The sequence below is a fragment of the Myxine glutinosa genome, chromosome 5 (assembly GCF_964187855.1).
Source record: "Myxine glutinosa chromosome 5, kmMyxGlut1.1, whole genome shotgun sequence".
Classification (NCBI taxonomy): domain Eukaryota; kingdom Metazoa; phylum Chordata; class Myxini; order Myxiniformes; family Myxinidae; genus Myxine; species Myxine glutinosa.
Genome location: NC_136265.1, coordinates 190694459 through 190713580, shown reverse-complemented (window position 1 = coordinate 190713580; position 19122 = coordinate 190694459). Strand labels below are relative to the sequence as shown.

The following is a 19122-nucleotide window of genomic DNA, read 5'->3' as shown; positions in this document are numbered from 1 at the left end:
CACACCTAGCCCGTCTTCACGCTGTTGAAACCAAAGCGTTCAGAATCATTGGAATCTCCCACGATGAAGCTAACTCCAAGGGCCTTTCACTCACTCACCGCAGGCAAGTTGGTGGTCTTTCCATCTTCTACCGACTCCTCTCTGGCCTTGCCCCCCCAGCCCTCTCTGGGCTCTGTCCCCCAAATATTCCTACAGGTCGCACAAGATCTGCCTGCAACCCTCTTATGGTTAAACTGCCAAAATCAAGACTTTCTGCTCACCTTCACTCCTTCATTCCTCTTTTCTCCCGCCTCTGGAACAAACTCCCTCACTCTCTTCTATCCCACTCCACCCTCCAGGTCTTTAAAACAGCTGTTCACCACCATCTCTTATCCTCCCCCATCCAAAACCTTGATCTTTTCTACCCCCGCTAATTTCGGACCCCATGTGTTTGATTCCTCTCCCCTCCCACCCCCCTCCCACGCCTCCTGCCCCCAAGCCCTCTCCCTCCCACACTTCTCCCTGCTCTCAAATGTTGTATATTTTGTATATTTTTGTATATTTGTATATTTTTGTGTATATTTTGTATATTTTTTATATTTTTGTATATTTTGTATATTTTTGTATATTTTGTTTTTTTTGTTTTTTGTATATTTTGTATATTTTGTATATTTTGTTTGTCTGGTTGATTTGTTTGTGAAATAACTGTTAGCTCTTTCACGAGCCTCGATTCAGTATACAAAAAAAAAAAAAAAAAAAAAAAAAAAAATCAGAGCCTCCCCCGACTCGCCGGCTCGTCCAGGGGCACGCCCACTGCGCCACTCTCACTCCCGTCCCCTATTCCTTGGTCACAGCATGTGCTATGCGAGGTTGTTAGGCTTCTCGGAGGTGCAAATGGTGGCGGCCATTATCGGCGGTGTCCTAGCCCGATTTCTTCCGAAGTCATGTCAAGGGGGAAGGGCGTCATTAATGTTGTACCAAAGGAATCCTAACCAAGTGTCTATGTGGTCTGCAGTGCCATAAGGGACAAAAGTTTGATTACCAGGTGAGACATACAAGGGCTCTACTCATTAACCCCTACACTACCTATCACCCGAATCTCCTGGTAGATTCACAATTATACACCTTAACCAACAAAACAAGACTTATTACAGGTAGATTCCCTATCGCGACAGTCGAAGCATGTTACCTACTCAGATCTACTCTGCTCTACATGTATCACTACCCAAATTCGTAACATTATTTAATTTTTACGTGATTCTTCACCATTGGAAGATAGGGCCAAAAACTATACATAGTGGGCTATCTCAAAACGTTATGGATGGATTTGGACGAAACTTGTTGGACAGGTTGCATGTGTGACAAGGAAGAATCTATTCAAATTTGGTGAATATCCGGATGCGGATCCAGCTTGTAGAATTTTTAAATTGATTCTTCACCATTGAGTGATATGGCCAACCAGGCGGAGGTATGCTCTCGACTGAGTGCCGTTCCAATTCATAACTGAAGAGATCAAACTAAGCACTGTTACAGTTGAAGGAGGTTACATGTCAGGAATTTCTGCAAAAAACAGGTACAGCTCAACATTCACTGGTTACAAAAGTATTCAGCCCCTTGGGGCAGTACTTGATGGAAGCACCTTTTTCAGCAATGGCTGCTACGAGTCTTTTTGGGGAGATCTCTACCAGCTTTGCACAGTGAGATGGTGAAATATTTGTCCATTCTTCTTGTGGAAATTGCTTTAATTCTTCCAAGTTTGATGGGGATTTCAATGGACTGCAATCTTCACGTCTCACCATAAATGTTCAATTGGGTTTTAAGTAACTAGGGCATGCCCGTACTATATATATATATCTAAAATTATATCCCCCCCCCTCTATTTACATGAAATGGTTTGGTCCATTCGCAAAGCCAAAGCGAACGGCTTGCGAGTACGGTGACAATCCCCCCCCTCTATTTACATGAAATGGTTTGGTCCATTCGCAAAGCCAAAGCGAACGGCTTGCGAGTACGGTGACAATCCCCCCCCTCTATTTACATGAAATGGTTTGGTCCAAAGCGAACGGCTTGCGAGTACGGTGACAATCCCCCCCCTCTATTTACATGAAATGGTTTGGTCCAAAGCGAACGGCTTGCAGAGTTTGGTAAAGAAATCGCCATAGCTCGGTAACTACTTCTCCGATTAATATGAAACCTTGAAAAGGCACATCCTCGGGTCCCCAGCAATATACCTGGCAAGTTTAAAGTATATCGGACCCGTGGTTGTCGAGAAACAGCGGTCACAGACACACAGACATACACACACACATACACACACACAGAGATTACTGGAATTATAGATAGATGACTTTGATTGCGCAATTCATGAACATTTATTTTCTTCTTATTCAGCCACTCCCGTTTGACTTTAGCTTTATGCTTCAGATCATTGTCCTGCTGAAATGTGAATCTTCTACCCAGTTACAGATTTGTGGCTGACTTGAGCAGGTTTTCATCAATGATTCTGCTGTACTTTGCACTGACTATTGTCCCTTCTATCCTGACAAGCTTGCCAGTCCCTGCTGATGAAAAGCAGCCCCATAACATAATGCTGCCACCACCACGCTTGGCAGTTGGGATGGTGACGATGGGGTGATGTGCAGTGTTAGGCTTGCACCAGATGTATTGCTTTGAATTTAGACCACAAAGTTCAGTTTTTGTCTCGTCGGACCACAAAACGTTTCTCCACATGTCTGCAGCATCATTAACATGCTTTTTCACAAACTCCATATGAGCTTTTAGATGTGTCCTTTTCAGTAATGGCTTCTTTCTTGCCACCTGTCCATAGAGGCCGCATTGTAAAGGGGATGGGATATTGTTTATTGATAAACACTGATCCTCATCTCGGACATAGAGCCTTGCAGATCATTCAAAGTCATCGTTGGATTTACAGCGATATCCAGATCCAGTTTCCTGCTTACCCGGCTGCTGGGTTTGGATAGGCTACCAGAGCTACCAGAGCTACCAGAGGTCCATCAGCGGGGAATCATCGTCCACCTAGCATCAGGTGGTGGTTCGTATGCAGCCTGTGGCTGCTTGGCTGCATCATTTCTGGAGGCACGGCTGTGCCACTGATGCAATGCCCCCATTACCAGTCAGCTGGTACTCGTTTTGCTAACTACGGAACCACCTCAGAACCTCGGAACTCAGAGTCAACCCACCTGGCGTTAATTCAATCAAATAACTGACTAAATGCAGCAATGGAGTATCAGGAGGAATGCAAAAAGACAGATGGAATCATCAGGAGAAATCCAGATAGGATTTGGGTTTCAACAGCTACTCCTCTACCTTCAAACCCATCCAGGCGCAATCAGGTGACCATACAAAAAGTATTTGCAAGATTCACCCCTCCATAGACAAAAAAGAAGGAAATAAAGGAGAGAGAGATGGACGACAAATAAAAAAAAATTAATCATGCATTACATAACTAACTAACTAAAACACACACACACACACACACACACACACACACACACACACACACACACACACACACACACACACACACACACACACACACACACACACACACACACACACACACACACACACACACACACACACACACACACACACACACACAAAATTAATACCCAGACCCTCTATTTATAATCACATTCCCCTTCTTGTAAACACTGACACCCTTCCGGTTTAATTAATTGTTTCCCTTTTTTAAGACAATTGAAAGATGTAGAAGAGAAGGAAACATATTAAAGACAAAGAAGAACAACACAGGACCTAACCTTCAGCAGTTACTCCACAAATCTCAAACGCTGCAACAGGTAAAAGCTACCAGAGGTCCATCAGCGGGGAATCATCGTCCACCTAGCATCAGATATGGCACAAACATAATTAAATAACTGACCAAATGCAGTACTGGAGTATCAGGAGAAACACAAAAGACAAAGATGGCAAGGTATCAGGAGACAACGGCATGACAGGGACTCAAACTCAAGACCCCAAGATCTCAAACCAGCCTTAAGCCAACACCAGGTTTTTAGGTTTTTGATGAATGACCTGATCTGGGTAGAGTCAGGGTGGTATGATACATCTTCCACTTCTTCGAACCCTCTCCTGAATGCTGCTTCTCCACCACTTTATCGGACTTCTTTGGAAAGCTCCTGAGTCTTCATGTTTGCCTTGTTGGTTGACCAAGTGAGTTGCACCTTAAAACTCCTTCGATAAGTGGGGGAGCTTGATTTTTAAGTTAAAGCATTGATTTCATACAGGTGAAATTACACTTATTTTGTAACCTTTCAAACAAATAATTTGCTCCTGAAGTGATTTTGGGTGAATTAGGCAAAGGGTTTGATTACTTATGCAACTGAGAATCATCTAATTTTCTCTGTTAATCAAACGTATTCACAGTTTATCTGCATTTTTAGCTTTATCACTTTGGAGTAGTTTGTGAAGACTCTATATATTAAGTTTGATTTGAAAACATCATGAAATAAGCTCAAGTGGCATCAAAATGTGAAAACTTCGAGGGGGGTGAATACTTTTGCAGGCCACTGTACAAGCAGAGTATCCACCCTATGGGCGATCATTGTCCAAGTGTGCAACATGTTCTTCTGACACATCCCTTTATTTGGGTGGTGTATAAACAACATACCGCTCCCGAACATAAAATCGAGATAAAACAAAAATATGCGTACTGCTTATGTGTATATATATATATAATACATTGTGCTTATATAGCTCGGATAATTTTAATTGCACCTGCACCCCCCCCCCCCCATCTCCCCTCCCCGCCTCCCCCAAAGGAAGGAAAATGGCAAGATGAAATCAAAGGAAACGCGCACCTACAAAACTTCAGGGTGCCCTCATAATTATTACTCCAAAAATATTCAGCTTCCTCAATCAAATCCTCTCGGAGAAGTAGATTAAACTTATGCACATACGCCATAGCTCCATTATAGCATGATAGTCGCAAAGAAGTTTTAAAAGAGCACCTTAAGAGGGTCCATTAAGTCAGGAACCCCCAATTATTATTGTATTAAATATTAACTAAATATTATTCAATTATTGTTGTATTGTATTAATTATTATTGTCAAGTATTATTGAATTACTGCATTCATGTTCTTGGGAAGCACAAGGCAATTACAAAAATTGAAGACAGCTGCTGTGAATGGGAATGAGGTGCGTTTAAATATCGAAAAATTCATTTTATTCATTCAATTGTGTAACTTGGCACAAAATGTTGGCTCATGAAAGAGCAAAGTGACAAAGGGGAAAGGCAACGCAGTGGGCTGGGCAGGACGGCCTAGACTAGAGATATGAACACACCTTTGAGCTGTTTAGCCTGGGTTTCAATCCCAACCTGGCTATAAACTATAGTTTCCTGTGTTTCAGATCCAGGCCGAGGCATTGACGTGCGCGCCGTCTTTCGGATGGACATTACGCCAGGTGTCCTGTCGACTAGCATTAAACACAACAACAACAACAACAACATGCATTTTAAGGCCATTTTCCCTGCAAGAGCGGGAGTGAGCCTTGCGGTCCCCATGACAATCTTCTCCATTTTGCCCTATTTTCTGCATCTCTCCTTGTTAACCCCCTTGCCCGCATTTATTCTTCCACCATCTTTAGCCAAGTCTTTCTCGGTCTTCCCCGTCCTCTACTTTCTTCTACATTCATTTCCATCACTCTTCTCAACCATTCACTTTCATCCTTCAACACATGACCAAACCATCTCAACCTGTTCCTCTTCACAGCATCAATCACAGGCTCTATTCCCATCATCTTTTGCAATTCATCATTTGTCTTCCTCTCTCTCAACGATACTCCACACATCCACCGAACCATTCACATTTCCACCCTTTCCAGCCTTCGTTGCTGTTCTACATTCATGACCCATGTCTCGCTCCCATAAATCATAACACTTCTCACACATGCAGCATACACCTTTCCCTTCAGCTTCAATGACACTCCCCTCCTCATCAGCACGCCACTCAGTTCCCGAAACTTCTTCCATGCACATCTCACTCGAGCAACCGTTGCCGAGTCTGATCCACCTTCTCCATTCAGCATGTCTCCGAGGTAGCAAAATGTTTTCACACCTTCCAGCTTCACGCCGTCTCCAAGATCCAACTCAACATTTCCTCCATCTGCAGCTCCCTCTGTGCACACCTTACATTTGAATGTAGCTGCCACACTGGTTAATGACCCTCTCAGACCACTACATTTTTGATGAACCCACTCAGCACACATTGTACATTGAATGGAATTCACTCCGACACCCTTCCTGCACACAGCACACGGCCACTTCCCAGTTCTTTCCACCTCACCACATGCTTTACCACTTGCCATCACCTTCGTCTTTCCTATATTCACCTTCAGACCTTTTGTCTCCATACATTCCTTCCACTTGTTCATCTTTTCCTTCAGTCCATCCATACTTTCCACAATCAACACCAGATCATCTGCATACAACAACTCCCACGGTAAACCCTCCTTTACGTTCTGAGCCAGCACATCCATCACAGCTACAAATAGTAGTGGACTTAGTACCGACCCCTGATGCACTCCCACCTTCACCTCAAACTCACCACTGTTCCCGTCCTTCATCCTTAAAGCTGTGCGTGCTCTTTTGTACATTGCCATCGTCTAGCATCGACTAGCATTATATGGTGGACGTTAAAGATCCCACGATGTCCCTTGTTCCTCTTTTCAGTGCGAGTGAGTTTTTGTTGCGAGGGATGCGGTGGGAATTGCGTTGCACTTCAAAAACCCGGATACGTTTGAAATTGATGCACAACTGCATCAATGCGAGTCCCTGGATGGAGTTTCTCTTGAAATTATCTCCAACTGATAATATCGAAGATTCTTTAGAATGTGACTTCATGTTAGAAGTATTGAAGTCCCATGAGCCAGAAGCGTGTCAGGGCCTCAGTGGTCCTAATAACCGTCTCAATGCAATCTTCTTGCAATCTCTTGCAATCTCTTGCAATCTTGCAATTCTTGCGTCTCAATGCAATCTTTTTAGAAATCAGCCAACATTACCACTTCACACAAAAAAGGTGCAAAAACAGATCCTTGCAACTACAGACCAATCAGCCTACTCCCAATTATCAGCAAAGTCTTGGAATCCATCATTGCTTTGGATATCAAATCCTTCCTCTTCTCCAATGGCTTGATCTCTGATCATCAATTTGGTTTCAGACCAGGTCATTCTACTCTGGACATGCTGCTTCTGCCATCTCAACAATGGATGGAGGTCCTCAATGCCAAACAGGAAATCAGAGCTGTCTCCCTTAACATATCACGTGCCTTCGATACTGTCTGGCACCCCGCCCTGCTCACCAAACTCTCCTCCTATGGTTTCCATGGAAATCTCCAAGCATGGCTTGCGGACTTCCTCTCTGGTCATAGTCAACGTGTGGCCTTGAATGGGTTTCTCTCATCTCCCCTTCCTGTTCAGGCTGGAGTTCCCCAAAGGCAGTGTTCTGGTCCCTGTGCTTTTTCTGGTCTTCATCAATGATCTCTCCGACTCTCTTGAAAATCCTCTCTATCTCTTTGCTGATGACTCCACTCTCTTCTGCTCAATTCTCATCCCTCAGATCGGCAGTCTGCAGCCTTCTCACTCTCTTCAGACCTGGACAAAATCACAGACTTGTCAAACAAGTGGAACATGTCTTTCAAGCCTGACAAATCTCACACTCTCACCATATATCTCAGAAAAGACTAACTGGAAAACCCTCCCATCTACTTTCTGAACAATCCCCTCCAAGAAGTTCTGTCGCTCAAGCTTTTGGGTGTCACTATCTGCCATGACCTTTCCTGGGAAAACCACATTTCCAAGCTGGCCTCCAAAGCCAGTCGCCGACTGAGCATCCTCCGTTGTGCGAAGTCCTTCCTTGGCACACCTGTGCTCCTCACCACAAAGAAGGCTTTCATCCGCAGCTCAATGGAATACTGTTCTACCCTCCGGGCTGGTGGTCCTGCCTCACACCTAGCTCGTCTTCACGCTGTTGAAATCAAAGCTTTCAGACTCATTGGAATCTGCCGCGATGAAGCTAACTCCGAGGGCCTTTCACTCACTCACCGCAGGCAGGTAGGTGGTCTTTCCGTCTTCGACAGACTCCTATCCGGGAAAAGACTAACTGGAAAACCCTCCCATCTACTTTCTGAACAATCCCCTCCAAGAAGTTCTGTCGCTCAAGCTTTTGGGTGTCACTATCTGCCATGACCTTTCCTGGGAAAACCACATTTCCAAGCTGGCCTCCAAAGCCAGTCGCCGACTGAGCATCCTCCGTTGTGCGAAGTCCTTCCTTGGCACACCTGTGCTCCTCACCACAAAGAAGGCTTTCATCCGCAGCTCAATGGAATACTGTTCTACCCTCCGGGCTGGTGGTCCTGCCTCACACCTAGCTCGTGTTCACGCTGTTGAAATCAAAACTTTCAGACTCATTGGAATCTGCCGCGATGAAGCTAACTCCGAGGGCCTTTCACTCACTCACCGCAGGCAGGTAGGTGGTCTTTCCGTCTTCGACAGACTCCTATCCGGCCTAGCTCCCCCAGCTCTATCTGTGCTCTGTCCCCCAAATATTCCTACAGGTCGCACAAGATCTGCCAGCAACCCTCTTCTGGTGAAATTGCCAAAATCAAGACTCTCTGCTCACCTTCACTCTTTCATTCCTCTTGTTCCCCACCTCTGGAACAAACTCCCTCACTCTCTTCAATCCCACGCCTCCCTCCAAGTCTTTAAAACAGCTGTTCACCACCATCTCTCATCTTCCCCCATCAAAAACCTTGATCACTTCCTACCCCCCGTTAATTCACCCCCAGATCCACTTTTTTTGAAATACTGACTTCTTTCCTGGAATTTCTAGCAGTGTCCATGTGTTTTATACCTCTCCCACCCCCCTCTTCCCCTCCCCGCCCCTTCCCTCCCCCTCCCCGCCCCTTCCCTCCCCCAGATCTCCCGATGTCTGTTCTCTGCTGTTGTACTTGTGTGCTTCCCTCTCTTTCCCCATCTCGTCTCCCGCTCCTTTATTGTACGTTTGTGTGTCCGTTTGGTTTTTTTTGTGATTAATGTTAGCTCTTACACGAGCCTAGATCTTGCATTCCCCCCCCCCCCCCCCCCTCCCTCCCCCCCTCCAAAAAAAAGAAGAACAGCCAAGCATTTAGACCATTGTGCGCTGGGAATCGCCATTGTCGAACGTTTTAAATGCAGACAACTAAAAAGGACAACCAATGAGATCAACATTCCGCCAACTCCAAAATAATGCGTTTGCATGCCTCTGGAGCCACAATTAGCCAAATATGAGGAGGTGGGAGTTAAACCGACGGGGTAATCCACAAAAGACAAACAAAAAAATAATTTGGACATCATCGGACGGGGACCATCGGCCCACTTTCACATGGACTTGCTGCCGTTGCCAAGGCAACAGAAGCAACATCGATATTTCAAATATGGTTCAACCACAAAATCAACATCAAATTGTGGTTGATGAGAATCAAACAATCATTTTCATTATCGCCAATCAATTGTTGTTAGGTGCTCCAATATAAAGAACTAATGATTAATAGTAATACAGCGCTGGTATTGAGAAAACACACACACACACACACACACACACACACACACACACACACACACACACACACACACACACACACACACACACACACACACACACACACACACACACGATTCCCTCGTCCTCACACCTTGTTATTAAAATGATAACCTGTGCCTGCATAGCAATGGTAAAAGGTCTCAGGTAATCGCACCCACCTGTGTGAGGTGCAGTATAATCTGCGTGACGTTTCGAGCTTAATGATCCGTAATCACCGAGGCCTGTTGTATCATTTCATACCTTTAACCGAATAAATGAGCACAAAACGCCTCAGTTAACCTAATTATCGTTCCGCCTCTCTCAGCAGGTGCACTTAACAAAGCAAACTAATCGAGAACAATTAATCATAACGAAAGGAAGATTTTCACTTGAAGGAAAGACAAACTCACCAAAATCGGCCATATTAACGGCTGTGGGACCTTTAAACAACAACAACAACAAAACAAAAAAATAGTCAAATTAGTATTGCATTCCATATTCATTCAATGGTGGCTGTAAATTACGTATATATAAATAACAGATGTACACATTGTAATATTTAATCCGTATAAAATATATGTTCAGAAATCCCAACTCTACTGTACAGTATTCCGACTGGGAAACAACGCAACCAACAAAATACACCGCATATGTTGTGCCGCAACGTCAAGCGTTCTCCAAAGCGCCAGATTTAGCAGTTTGCCATATATTTACGTGGACGTGCAGTAGTTAATGCAGGAAGACCTTCCTATTGATTTATAGAACTTAATTTCACTGAGAAATGTCTTCTGCGCTGCGTTTACAAAAGTTTCAATCGGGAGCGGAGAAAGAACACATGTACAGTGTTCTACTTTTACCCTCTTTTAAAATGGCAGCGTCACAGCACTGATTCGCTTGTGGAGGGTTTTCAGAGTTATTGGCGTGATATACCTTGCTCGTAAGGTGAAGGCCGCGAGGCGTGTTCTGGCATCATCACAGTCGATCTCGTCCGAGCGGGAAGGCGGAAGGGTACGATTTGGTCACTCACAAAATTGAACGAAATTCACAAATATGAACCAGGGACATAATATGAGATCGAATAATAACAAGGTATATGAATAAACTATGAACCACACTCGGTAGAGAGCATGTGTGTGTCTGTATGTAGGTGAGAGAGAGAGAGAGTGTGTGTGTGTGTGTGTGTGTGTGTGTGTGTGTGTGTGTGTGTGTGTGTGTGTGTGTGTGTGTGTGTGTGTGTCTGTCTCTCTGTATGTATGTGTGTCTCTCTGTATGTATGTGTGTCTCTCTGTATGTATGTGTGTCTCTCTGTATGTATGTGTCTGTATGTATGTATGTGTATGTATGTATGTATGTGTGTGTGTCTGTATGTATGTGTGTGTGTGTGTGTGTGTGTGTGTGTGTGTGTGTGTGTGTGTGTGTGTGTGTGTGTGTGTGTGTCTGTCTGTATGCCTGTATGCCTGTATGTATGTGTGTGTGTATGTATGTGTGTATGTATTGTTACAGATACGACTTTGATGGTATGGTGGGCCGAGCGGGATGGCCGCCGTATCCGTACAAGTTACCCCGATTGCACCCGGGGTTGACTAATCGCGCTATGCTGGCTCAATAAGAAAAAGAAGACACCCGGCTGGATTACAATCACACAATACGACACCAGGGATACGGTTCTCAAAGGTTGTTATTACAATTGCGGAAGGTTTAGATTACAGGGACAAGAGGGAAACATAGGAAGGTGGGCACTTAAACACACTTATATTATCCCCGGACAGACGACAGGTAAACGCGGGACAAGGCTCACTCACACGGGGTTTGATGGCCAGGAAAGCGGGTAGCGATCGCTCCAGGTGCACCTGTGCTCAGGGCAGGATCACGTACGGTGGTGTCCAGAGATGCGTGAAGGTATCACAGCGCTTGTGGGTCGCGACTTTGGTCTCAAGCTGGGGAGGTCGCTCAGCGCTCGGGAGGGTGGCGTCTTTTCCTTCCAAGCTCGGGGCGCATCCCCTCCACGTCCGGCGCGGGGCCGCGTATATCTCCGGCGGGGAGTCACGCCCTCGCTCGTTAGCTCCGCCCCATATGGCATCGGCCCATGGCTTCTCATTGGGTGCGGGGGTTACCGGCTCCGCCCTTGACGAGGGGCCGACAGGGAGCCCCCTTCTGGGTAACCCCGTCGAGCACATGTTCAATGGCGGCCAACCGAGCCGGAGTGAGGACGCAAAGCCGCTGTTGTTGTGGTTGTTGTTGGAGCTTGAGATGATGGGAAGAGATGCGGGGAGGTATGGGAAGGTCCTAAACTCCTACTGGTGCCATATCATCACATTCTGGTGCAACGAAGAGTCATAATTAATGGAAACAAGTCCTTAACTGACATAGATTAAGAATAACTAGCAAGATGTCCTATAATTGTCTACGTGTGGTGCGGGGGACCTGGGCACGACATTTAATGGGGGAATGAAGGGGAAGATCGGCTCTAATGGGTGTTGTTTACAGACAATGGGACTAGGGAATGGGGTAAGGGGAGAGTTGGGGAGTATCGGAGAAGATAGGGGAATATTTACAAGCGGATATGGAGGTCAAATTCCATATTCGCAACATTGCACCCTTCTCTACCCTCGGGGCGTCCCGACCCGATAAATTTTTACCTACTTTAGTGTGGCACGCAATGTAGTTCCCTCTACTATTAACTCTACCCTGAGTGCGACAGTTTTATAGATATTCACAAATGAGTAAATATGTCCCCCTGCGACGTTGCACCCTTCTCCTCTCAGAAACACACCCACAGGATAACCGAATCCGGAAAGAATCCTCAAACTAAACATACAGCCGGTAGGGAGCATTATTTACAAGACTACGCTGATATTTACACTACGATCCAGGACCTGTCTTTGGAGGAACACATGCAGATGTTATGCATAGAGAGAGCGCGCTTGCCAACATCGATACACCAACCCACGAGTGCTCTGTGGCCGACGGCCTTTAATAACGTGCAGAGCACCCTTTCCCGAGCATCAACAGCACCACCCCACCACCAATCGGTGCAGTCACCATTGTTCATTGGAATAAAAATAACTTCAACAACCCCTAACCCTGCAGGTGTCTCTTGCTCTTCTTGTGGTGCACTTGGTGTTAATTATTAGTGGTTCACCTGTATGGCATAGGTGCCCCGTTGACCCATAGGTCCATCCCCGGGTGGTGCTTGGCCGCAAAAGAACTACGGTCCATTGTGGGTGGCCACCAACATTGCGGTCCATATGGTGTATCGATCCAGGCAACAAGCAGCGAAAGTGCAGGCCCACAACTGCGCAGCCAGCACCTCTCTCTCCTCTCTCTCTACCCCAAAGCCAGATCCTCGGAGGTGGGAGACAAAAGAAGAAACAAGTGAGTAAGGTGGTAAGGGCGCAAAAGTGCACGCAATATAAGGTAATGCACACTGGGGGCACATGGGAACCAGGTGAGACAGGTACGTTCCTATCGTACGCCCCCCCCCCACCAGGTAACCTACATGGCCCCTCCCTTACCCCTTACTGTATCCACAAAACACAACACTACCCATAAACATCTACTTTACAAATCAACAAACATCCCTACTGTCTTCCCCGTTCCTCCCATAAACCAAATTCGTCTTCTCTCCCTCCTAACCAATCAAATTTGCCATTTTCAACTCTCATCAAAATTTGCCATTACCAATTCATCATCAGTCCCTCCTAGGGAGGGAGAGATGGAATCACCCCAATGTCTCATCCACGTCGTGATGCGTCTCACAAATCCAACAGCAATTCTCATTTCCTGCACAAAACAAAGAAAACACAGGTGTGGAGTCATCATCATCACCACAGGTAAGTGGCTGCGTATGGTGCGACAGGTTCATCAATCCTAACTATTTCCTAAATGACTTTAACAACTTTACACTACCCGGGGTCTTCCTCCGGCCAAACCATTGGCCCTCTTACGCTATGGGTTCTAAAAACCAATTCCCATTGGCCAAACTGTGGTGCTCTTCAATTTGGGGTCTCACTCCCCCGATTCATCTCCCGGTGCCCTCGCACAATTTCTGGGCTGCGGCGTGTACCTCTCCCAGTGGGTCTACCCACCTGCACACCTCCACCACTGCAGTTGCCTCCGAGCTTACCTGCTCCTCACCCTAACCTAACTACCTGGGGAAGGCCCTCTGGCTCTCTCCCCACTCCGTGCCCTCTCTGGCACTGGGCTGCCCGATCCACACCCGGGATCCTCAGGCACCCACTCACAACTACCGGCTCCCAGAGCCCACCTGCGGCCTCACCTGGCCGACATCCTCACAGTGGTGGAGTGCCCAACCAACTACACACACTAACAGGCTACACGCCCAGCCATTTCCACAACACTAATGCACCCATTCACAACACCATTCTGCAACCGCACCACAAATGCCAATATCCAACCATAATTTACCTGCTCCCTCTACCTAACACTTACACTACCCGCCCCGGGTACTCGTGAAAGGGGGTCCACTCTTCCCCCATCCACACCTTCGCACCATGCACACCACTCCGTACCACTTACTCCAACTCTCTCCACACACCTGTACCTGCACACCTGTGTTCTCACACCTGGTGCCACCTGCACCCTTCTCTCCCCAAGCGCATTCGCGCTGATCCACAACACTCACTACTCATACACTGCTCCACACACCTGTCCAGTTGCACACCTGTGCAATCACACCTGTTCAATCCTCACACACACGCAGCATCATCTCAGCTAACTACTCCCTTCTGACACTTGCGCTTCCCAGTCGTCCCTTTAAACTATTGCGCTCCCTCGTCATTATCATCCACACTAATCTACCTGCGTCCCCACTACAGGTATCAGTCACTAACTAACCTTAACGTTACCTAAGGTCATCTTCTCTAGATCCCTACACACCATATCCTAACCCACCCGGGCTAGTTTTCACTGCCATACACCCCATAATCTATTGCTCCTTTGCCCCCACTGTGAGGGATGGTGGATTTGCCATCCCACCACATCGGGGGTCTCTCACTACCAATTTTGCACATCTAATTTCAACAAATTAAAAATTTGCCAATCACTGCCCATCATCTGCCAATCACTACTGCCATTACCAATCATCACTCTGCCAATCCTTTGCCAATCATCAAATTTTGCTTTTCTCTAATTTTGGGTCCAAAACACTAACCTCATCACCCAGTCGACTCACTAATACCTCTCGGTGCGCCAATCCCTGTCCAAAGCCCGGCTTCGTAAAGCCAAGCAATGGATGCTGGTTGTTTTGTGCCAGCGGCTGGATGCGTCCAGCACTCGGTGCAGGGAAGGAGGTTTACCCGGGCCGAGATCCCACGCACCATCTCGGCACGGCGCCATCCCATGGCTCGATCTCGGCCTGCCGGAATGCCTCACCAAAAAGTGGTCGCCATGACGACCCTTTCTATCGGGCTGACCGCTCCGCCTAGTGGAGCACGGACGCGGCCGTTCAAAGCGAGGCCCAGCACGCACCGAGGGCCCGATTCGGCTATAAGTCGCTCTAACCTCTAACCCGTCTAACGTCGATGCTTCACCTGGACGCTTACACCCCGCAGCCCGTTCCTTGCTCACACATCCAGCCGTTTCCATGCTCCTCGTACCCTTCCTTACACACCCAGGTACACCCATTCCACTCACAGCCTTGGTCACACACCTGACCACCGAACACTTTGGCACACATTCGTTGGTCGCACACCTTACCAAAACACCTCTTCGCGCCCCCTCCTCAGTCACCTCCTCTGTGACAATCACAGGTGTGCTCTCATTCGCACACCCAACCACGTGCCTCACCACCAACTCCAGCGTGCATTCCCACTCACGCTCTACCATTCCAGGTGTGCATCCTTCCATCCCAGGTGTACATCCTCGCTCACCTGTCACAACTAACTCACGCTCCATGTCACTCTCACTACTTTCACCTCCATTCCTGACAGCGCACTCACCCTTACTCTTGACAGCGCACTCTTTCCTCATGCACCTGTCCGTCACACACCTTTCTCTCGCACACTCCCCCGTTACACCCTCTGTAACACTCACCACAGGTGGACACTCTTCCTTACTTCTGACAGCGCACTCTTTCCTCATGCACCTGTCCGTCACACACCTTTCTCGCGCACACCTTTCTCGCGCACACTCTCCTGTCACACCCTCTGTAACACTTACCACACTGCGCTTCCATGTGCCCCCTCGCACACGCGCTACGACCGACTCACTCTCGCCAACACCCTCACTCCTTGGCACACACTTTTTCCTCACACACCCCAGAGTCGGACTTTCTCGCACACCTCCTCTTTCGCACACCAGACCTGTCACACACCTCACCAACGGCCTTTCACGAACACCCGGATCCAAACCAATCCCCAAGCTTTTTAAATCCCCTGGCGCATCATACGCACGACCATATTGGTCACCACTTACACCGGGTCCTCTTCCTCTTCGCTTCTCCTCCATCACCTGCGAATCCCTCATCCGGTTAATGAGCACATCATCACGATCCAAACACAGACTTTGGACCAATTCTTTTATCTCCTCTTTTATCTCTTTGTTATCCCCTCTCCGTCGCTTCTTAATTTCGCTCACCCCCTCTTCCACTTCTTTCCGTGTCGCTTTCAACCCTCCTAATACCGCAGTGTTCCTTTGAACCTGCTCCACTAACTCCGTCTGTCCCACCGTCAGCTGCTCCACCTCCTGCGTCAGGTCCTCTATGCCCCCTTGTAACTTTACAGTCCCCTTTCTCACCTCCTTCTCCATGTGCTCCTTACAGTGCCTCACCTCCTCGCGCACTCCTCCGACCTCCTCACTCACACCTCTTCTAATCTCCTCTCCCTCTACCCCATTTTTCACTCCCTCTATCTGATTCTCCTGGGCAGCCATTCTATTTTCTACCCCCATTAACCCATTTTTCACCTCCTTTATCCCGTTGTCTAACCCCTCTCCGGTACCCCTCGCTTCGTCCCTCATTACCCCCATCTGGTTTCCCATTACCCCCAATCGCTCACTCCGAGCCCTCGCTTCGTCCCTCATTACCCCCAGTTGGCCCTCCAATCGCTCACCCTGAGCATCCATCCGGTTCCCCAACCGCTCACCCAATCGCTCAATTTGGCTCCCCATACTCATCTGTACAGCTGCCTGTAACTGCGCAATGAGGGCCTGCATGTCAATCGGCTGCATGTTAAAGCCCGCTGATACAGCCGGCTCGGCTACCGCACGCTCGTGCGAGGCGCCTTTTTGCGCGCCCGCTACTTCGTGCGTGACGGCGCTATTTTGCGAACCTGCCGCCCTCACTGCTTCGCTCTCCTCTTGTCCCTCAATTTGGTCCTGGATCGACCCTACCTCACTCTCCTTTACCGGACCCCAGCCGTCTTGATCCGCCATAGCGCGACTTTCAAAACTCGGTTTTTATTTTTTTTATTTTCGTAAAACAAATTGAAATTTCGCCGTTATAATTTCGCGCGGGAAACGCGCTCCGAATCGATTTTCCCTCCCAAAATTTGGGCCTAACTAATTTAGTCCCGGGTTCGAATTCCACTCCTCGACACCAATTGTTACAGATACGACTTTGATGGTATGGTGGGCCGAGCGGGATGGCCGCCGTATCCGTACAAGTTACCCCGATTGCACCCGGGGTTGACTAATCGCGCTATGCTGGCTCAATAAGAAAAAGAAGACACCCGGCTGGATTACAATCACACAATACGACACCAGGGATACGGTTCTCAAAGGTTGTTATTACAATTGCGGAAGGTTTAGATTACAGGGACAAGAGGGAAACATAGGAAGGTGGGCACTTAAACACACTTATATTATCCCCGGACAGACGACAGGTAAACGCGGGACAAGGCTCACTCACACGGGGTTTGATGGCCAGGAAAGCGGGTAGCGATCGCTCCAGGTGCACCTGTGCTCAGGGCAGGATCACGTACGGTGGTGTCCAGAGATGCGTGAAGGTATCACAGCGCTTGTGGGTCGCGACTTTGGTCTCAAGCTGGGGAGGTCGCTCAGCGCTCGGGAGGGTGGCGTCTTTTCCTTCCAAGCTCGGGGCGCATCCCCTCCACGTCCGGCGCGGGGCCGCGTATATCTCCGGCGGGGAGTCACGCCCTCGCTCGTTAGCTCCGCCCCATATGGCATCGGCCCATGGCTTCTCATTGGGTGCGGGGGTTACCGGCTCCGCCCTTGACGAGGGGCCGACAGGGAGCCCCCTTCTGGGTAACCCCGTCGAGCACATGTTCAATGGCGGCCAACCGAGCCGGAGTGAGGACGCAAAGCCGCTGTTGTTGTGGTTGTTGTTGGAGCTTGAGATGATGGGAAGAGATGCGGGGAGGTATGGGAAGGTCCTAAACTCCTACTGGTGCCATATCATCACATTCTGGTGCAACGAAGAGTCATAATTAATGGAAACAAGTCCTTAACTGACATAGATTAAGAATAACTAGCAAGATGTCCTATAATTGTCTACGTGTGGTGCGGGGGACCTGGGCACGACATTTAATGGGGGAATGAAGGGGAAGATCGGCTCTAATGGGTGTTGTTTACAGACAATGGGACTAGGGAATGGGGTAAGGGGAGAGTTGGGGAGTATCGGAGAAGATAGGGGAATATTTACAAGCGGATATGGAGGTCAAATTCCATATTCGCAACAGTATGTATGTGTGTGTCTCTGTGTGTCTGTGTGTATGTATGTTTGTTTGTATGTATGTATGTATGTGTGTGTCTGTCTGTGTGTGTGTATGTGTATGTGTGTCTGTGTCTGTCTGTGTGTGTGTCTGTGTCTGTGTGTGTGTGTGTCTGTCTGTGTGTGTGTGTGTCCTTTGTTTGTTATCCATATTTGTGGGTTTCAGGAGGTTGAACGGAGTCCTCTCAGGACCCAAAGTATCCGTCTCCGCTTCGGTAAGGGATCATGGTTCATGGACCAAACTGTTCAGCTTTTTCAGAGTTCATACATAATACATACATACACATTACACACACACACACACACACACACACACACACACACACACACACACACACACACACACACACACACACACACACACATATATGCACACATACACACATGACACACATACATATACATACATACACATACACATACATTTATATACACACATGCATACACACATACACACACATCCATATATGCACACATACACACATGACACACATACATACATATACATGCATACAAACAGAGAGACACACACACGTACATACATAGACACACACACACACACACATACATACACACACATACATACATGATACTGTACATATATATTATATTGAAGGAGCTGCGCTCCAACGCGAGTCGAAAGAATTGACGCGACCAAAGACGGAATTCGTCCGAGTTGCTTTATTCCAACAAAACAGCTCAGGTATTCTGACAAGCCCGTTTATCGGGCAGCAATATATATACACATTTATGCCGGGGCGTTTGCCCGGGAAAACCGAGACCGGGCATGCCCGGGTGTCAAGGGCGAGTCCTGGAAGGCGAGTCTGGACATGCCCGGGCGTCCTGGACGCGGC

General features: G+C 47.7%; 1 protein-coding gene and 1 long non-coding RNA gene across 5 annotated transcripts in view; one reads left to right on the top strand and one right to left on the bottom strand.

Moving 5' to 3' along the window:
* Window positions 1-10033, bottom strand: part of LOC137426583 (uncharacterized) — a 28146-nt gene extending 18113 nt beyond the window's left edge. The window contains exons 1-2 of one of the 4 annotated variants that reach the window (XM_078779279.1): window positions 9990-10030; window positions 9759-9840 (exon numbers count right to left, since the gene is read on the bottom strand). Coding sequence is in view for 1 of the 4 variants with exons in the window: in XM_068115236.2 (XP_067971337.2) it covers window positions 9990-10002 (13 nt within the window). In the remaining 3 variants the exon portion in view is untranslated. Of the gene's footprint in view, window positions 1-3761; window positions 4099-9758; window positions 9890-9989 lie in introns of those variants that run through there. The other 3 variants (XM_068115236.2, XM_068115237.2, XM_068115238.2) reach the window with 3 other exon arrangements.
* LOC144892443 (uncharacterized) overlaps window positions 1-19122 on the top strand; it is a 474675-nt gene that overhangs the window by 188663 nt on the left and 266890 nt on the right. The window lies entirely within an intron of this gene.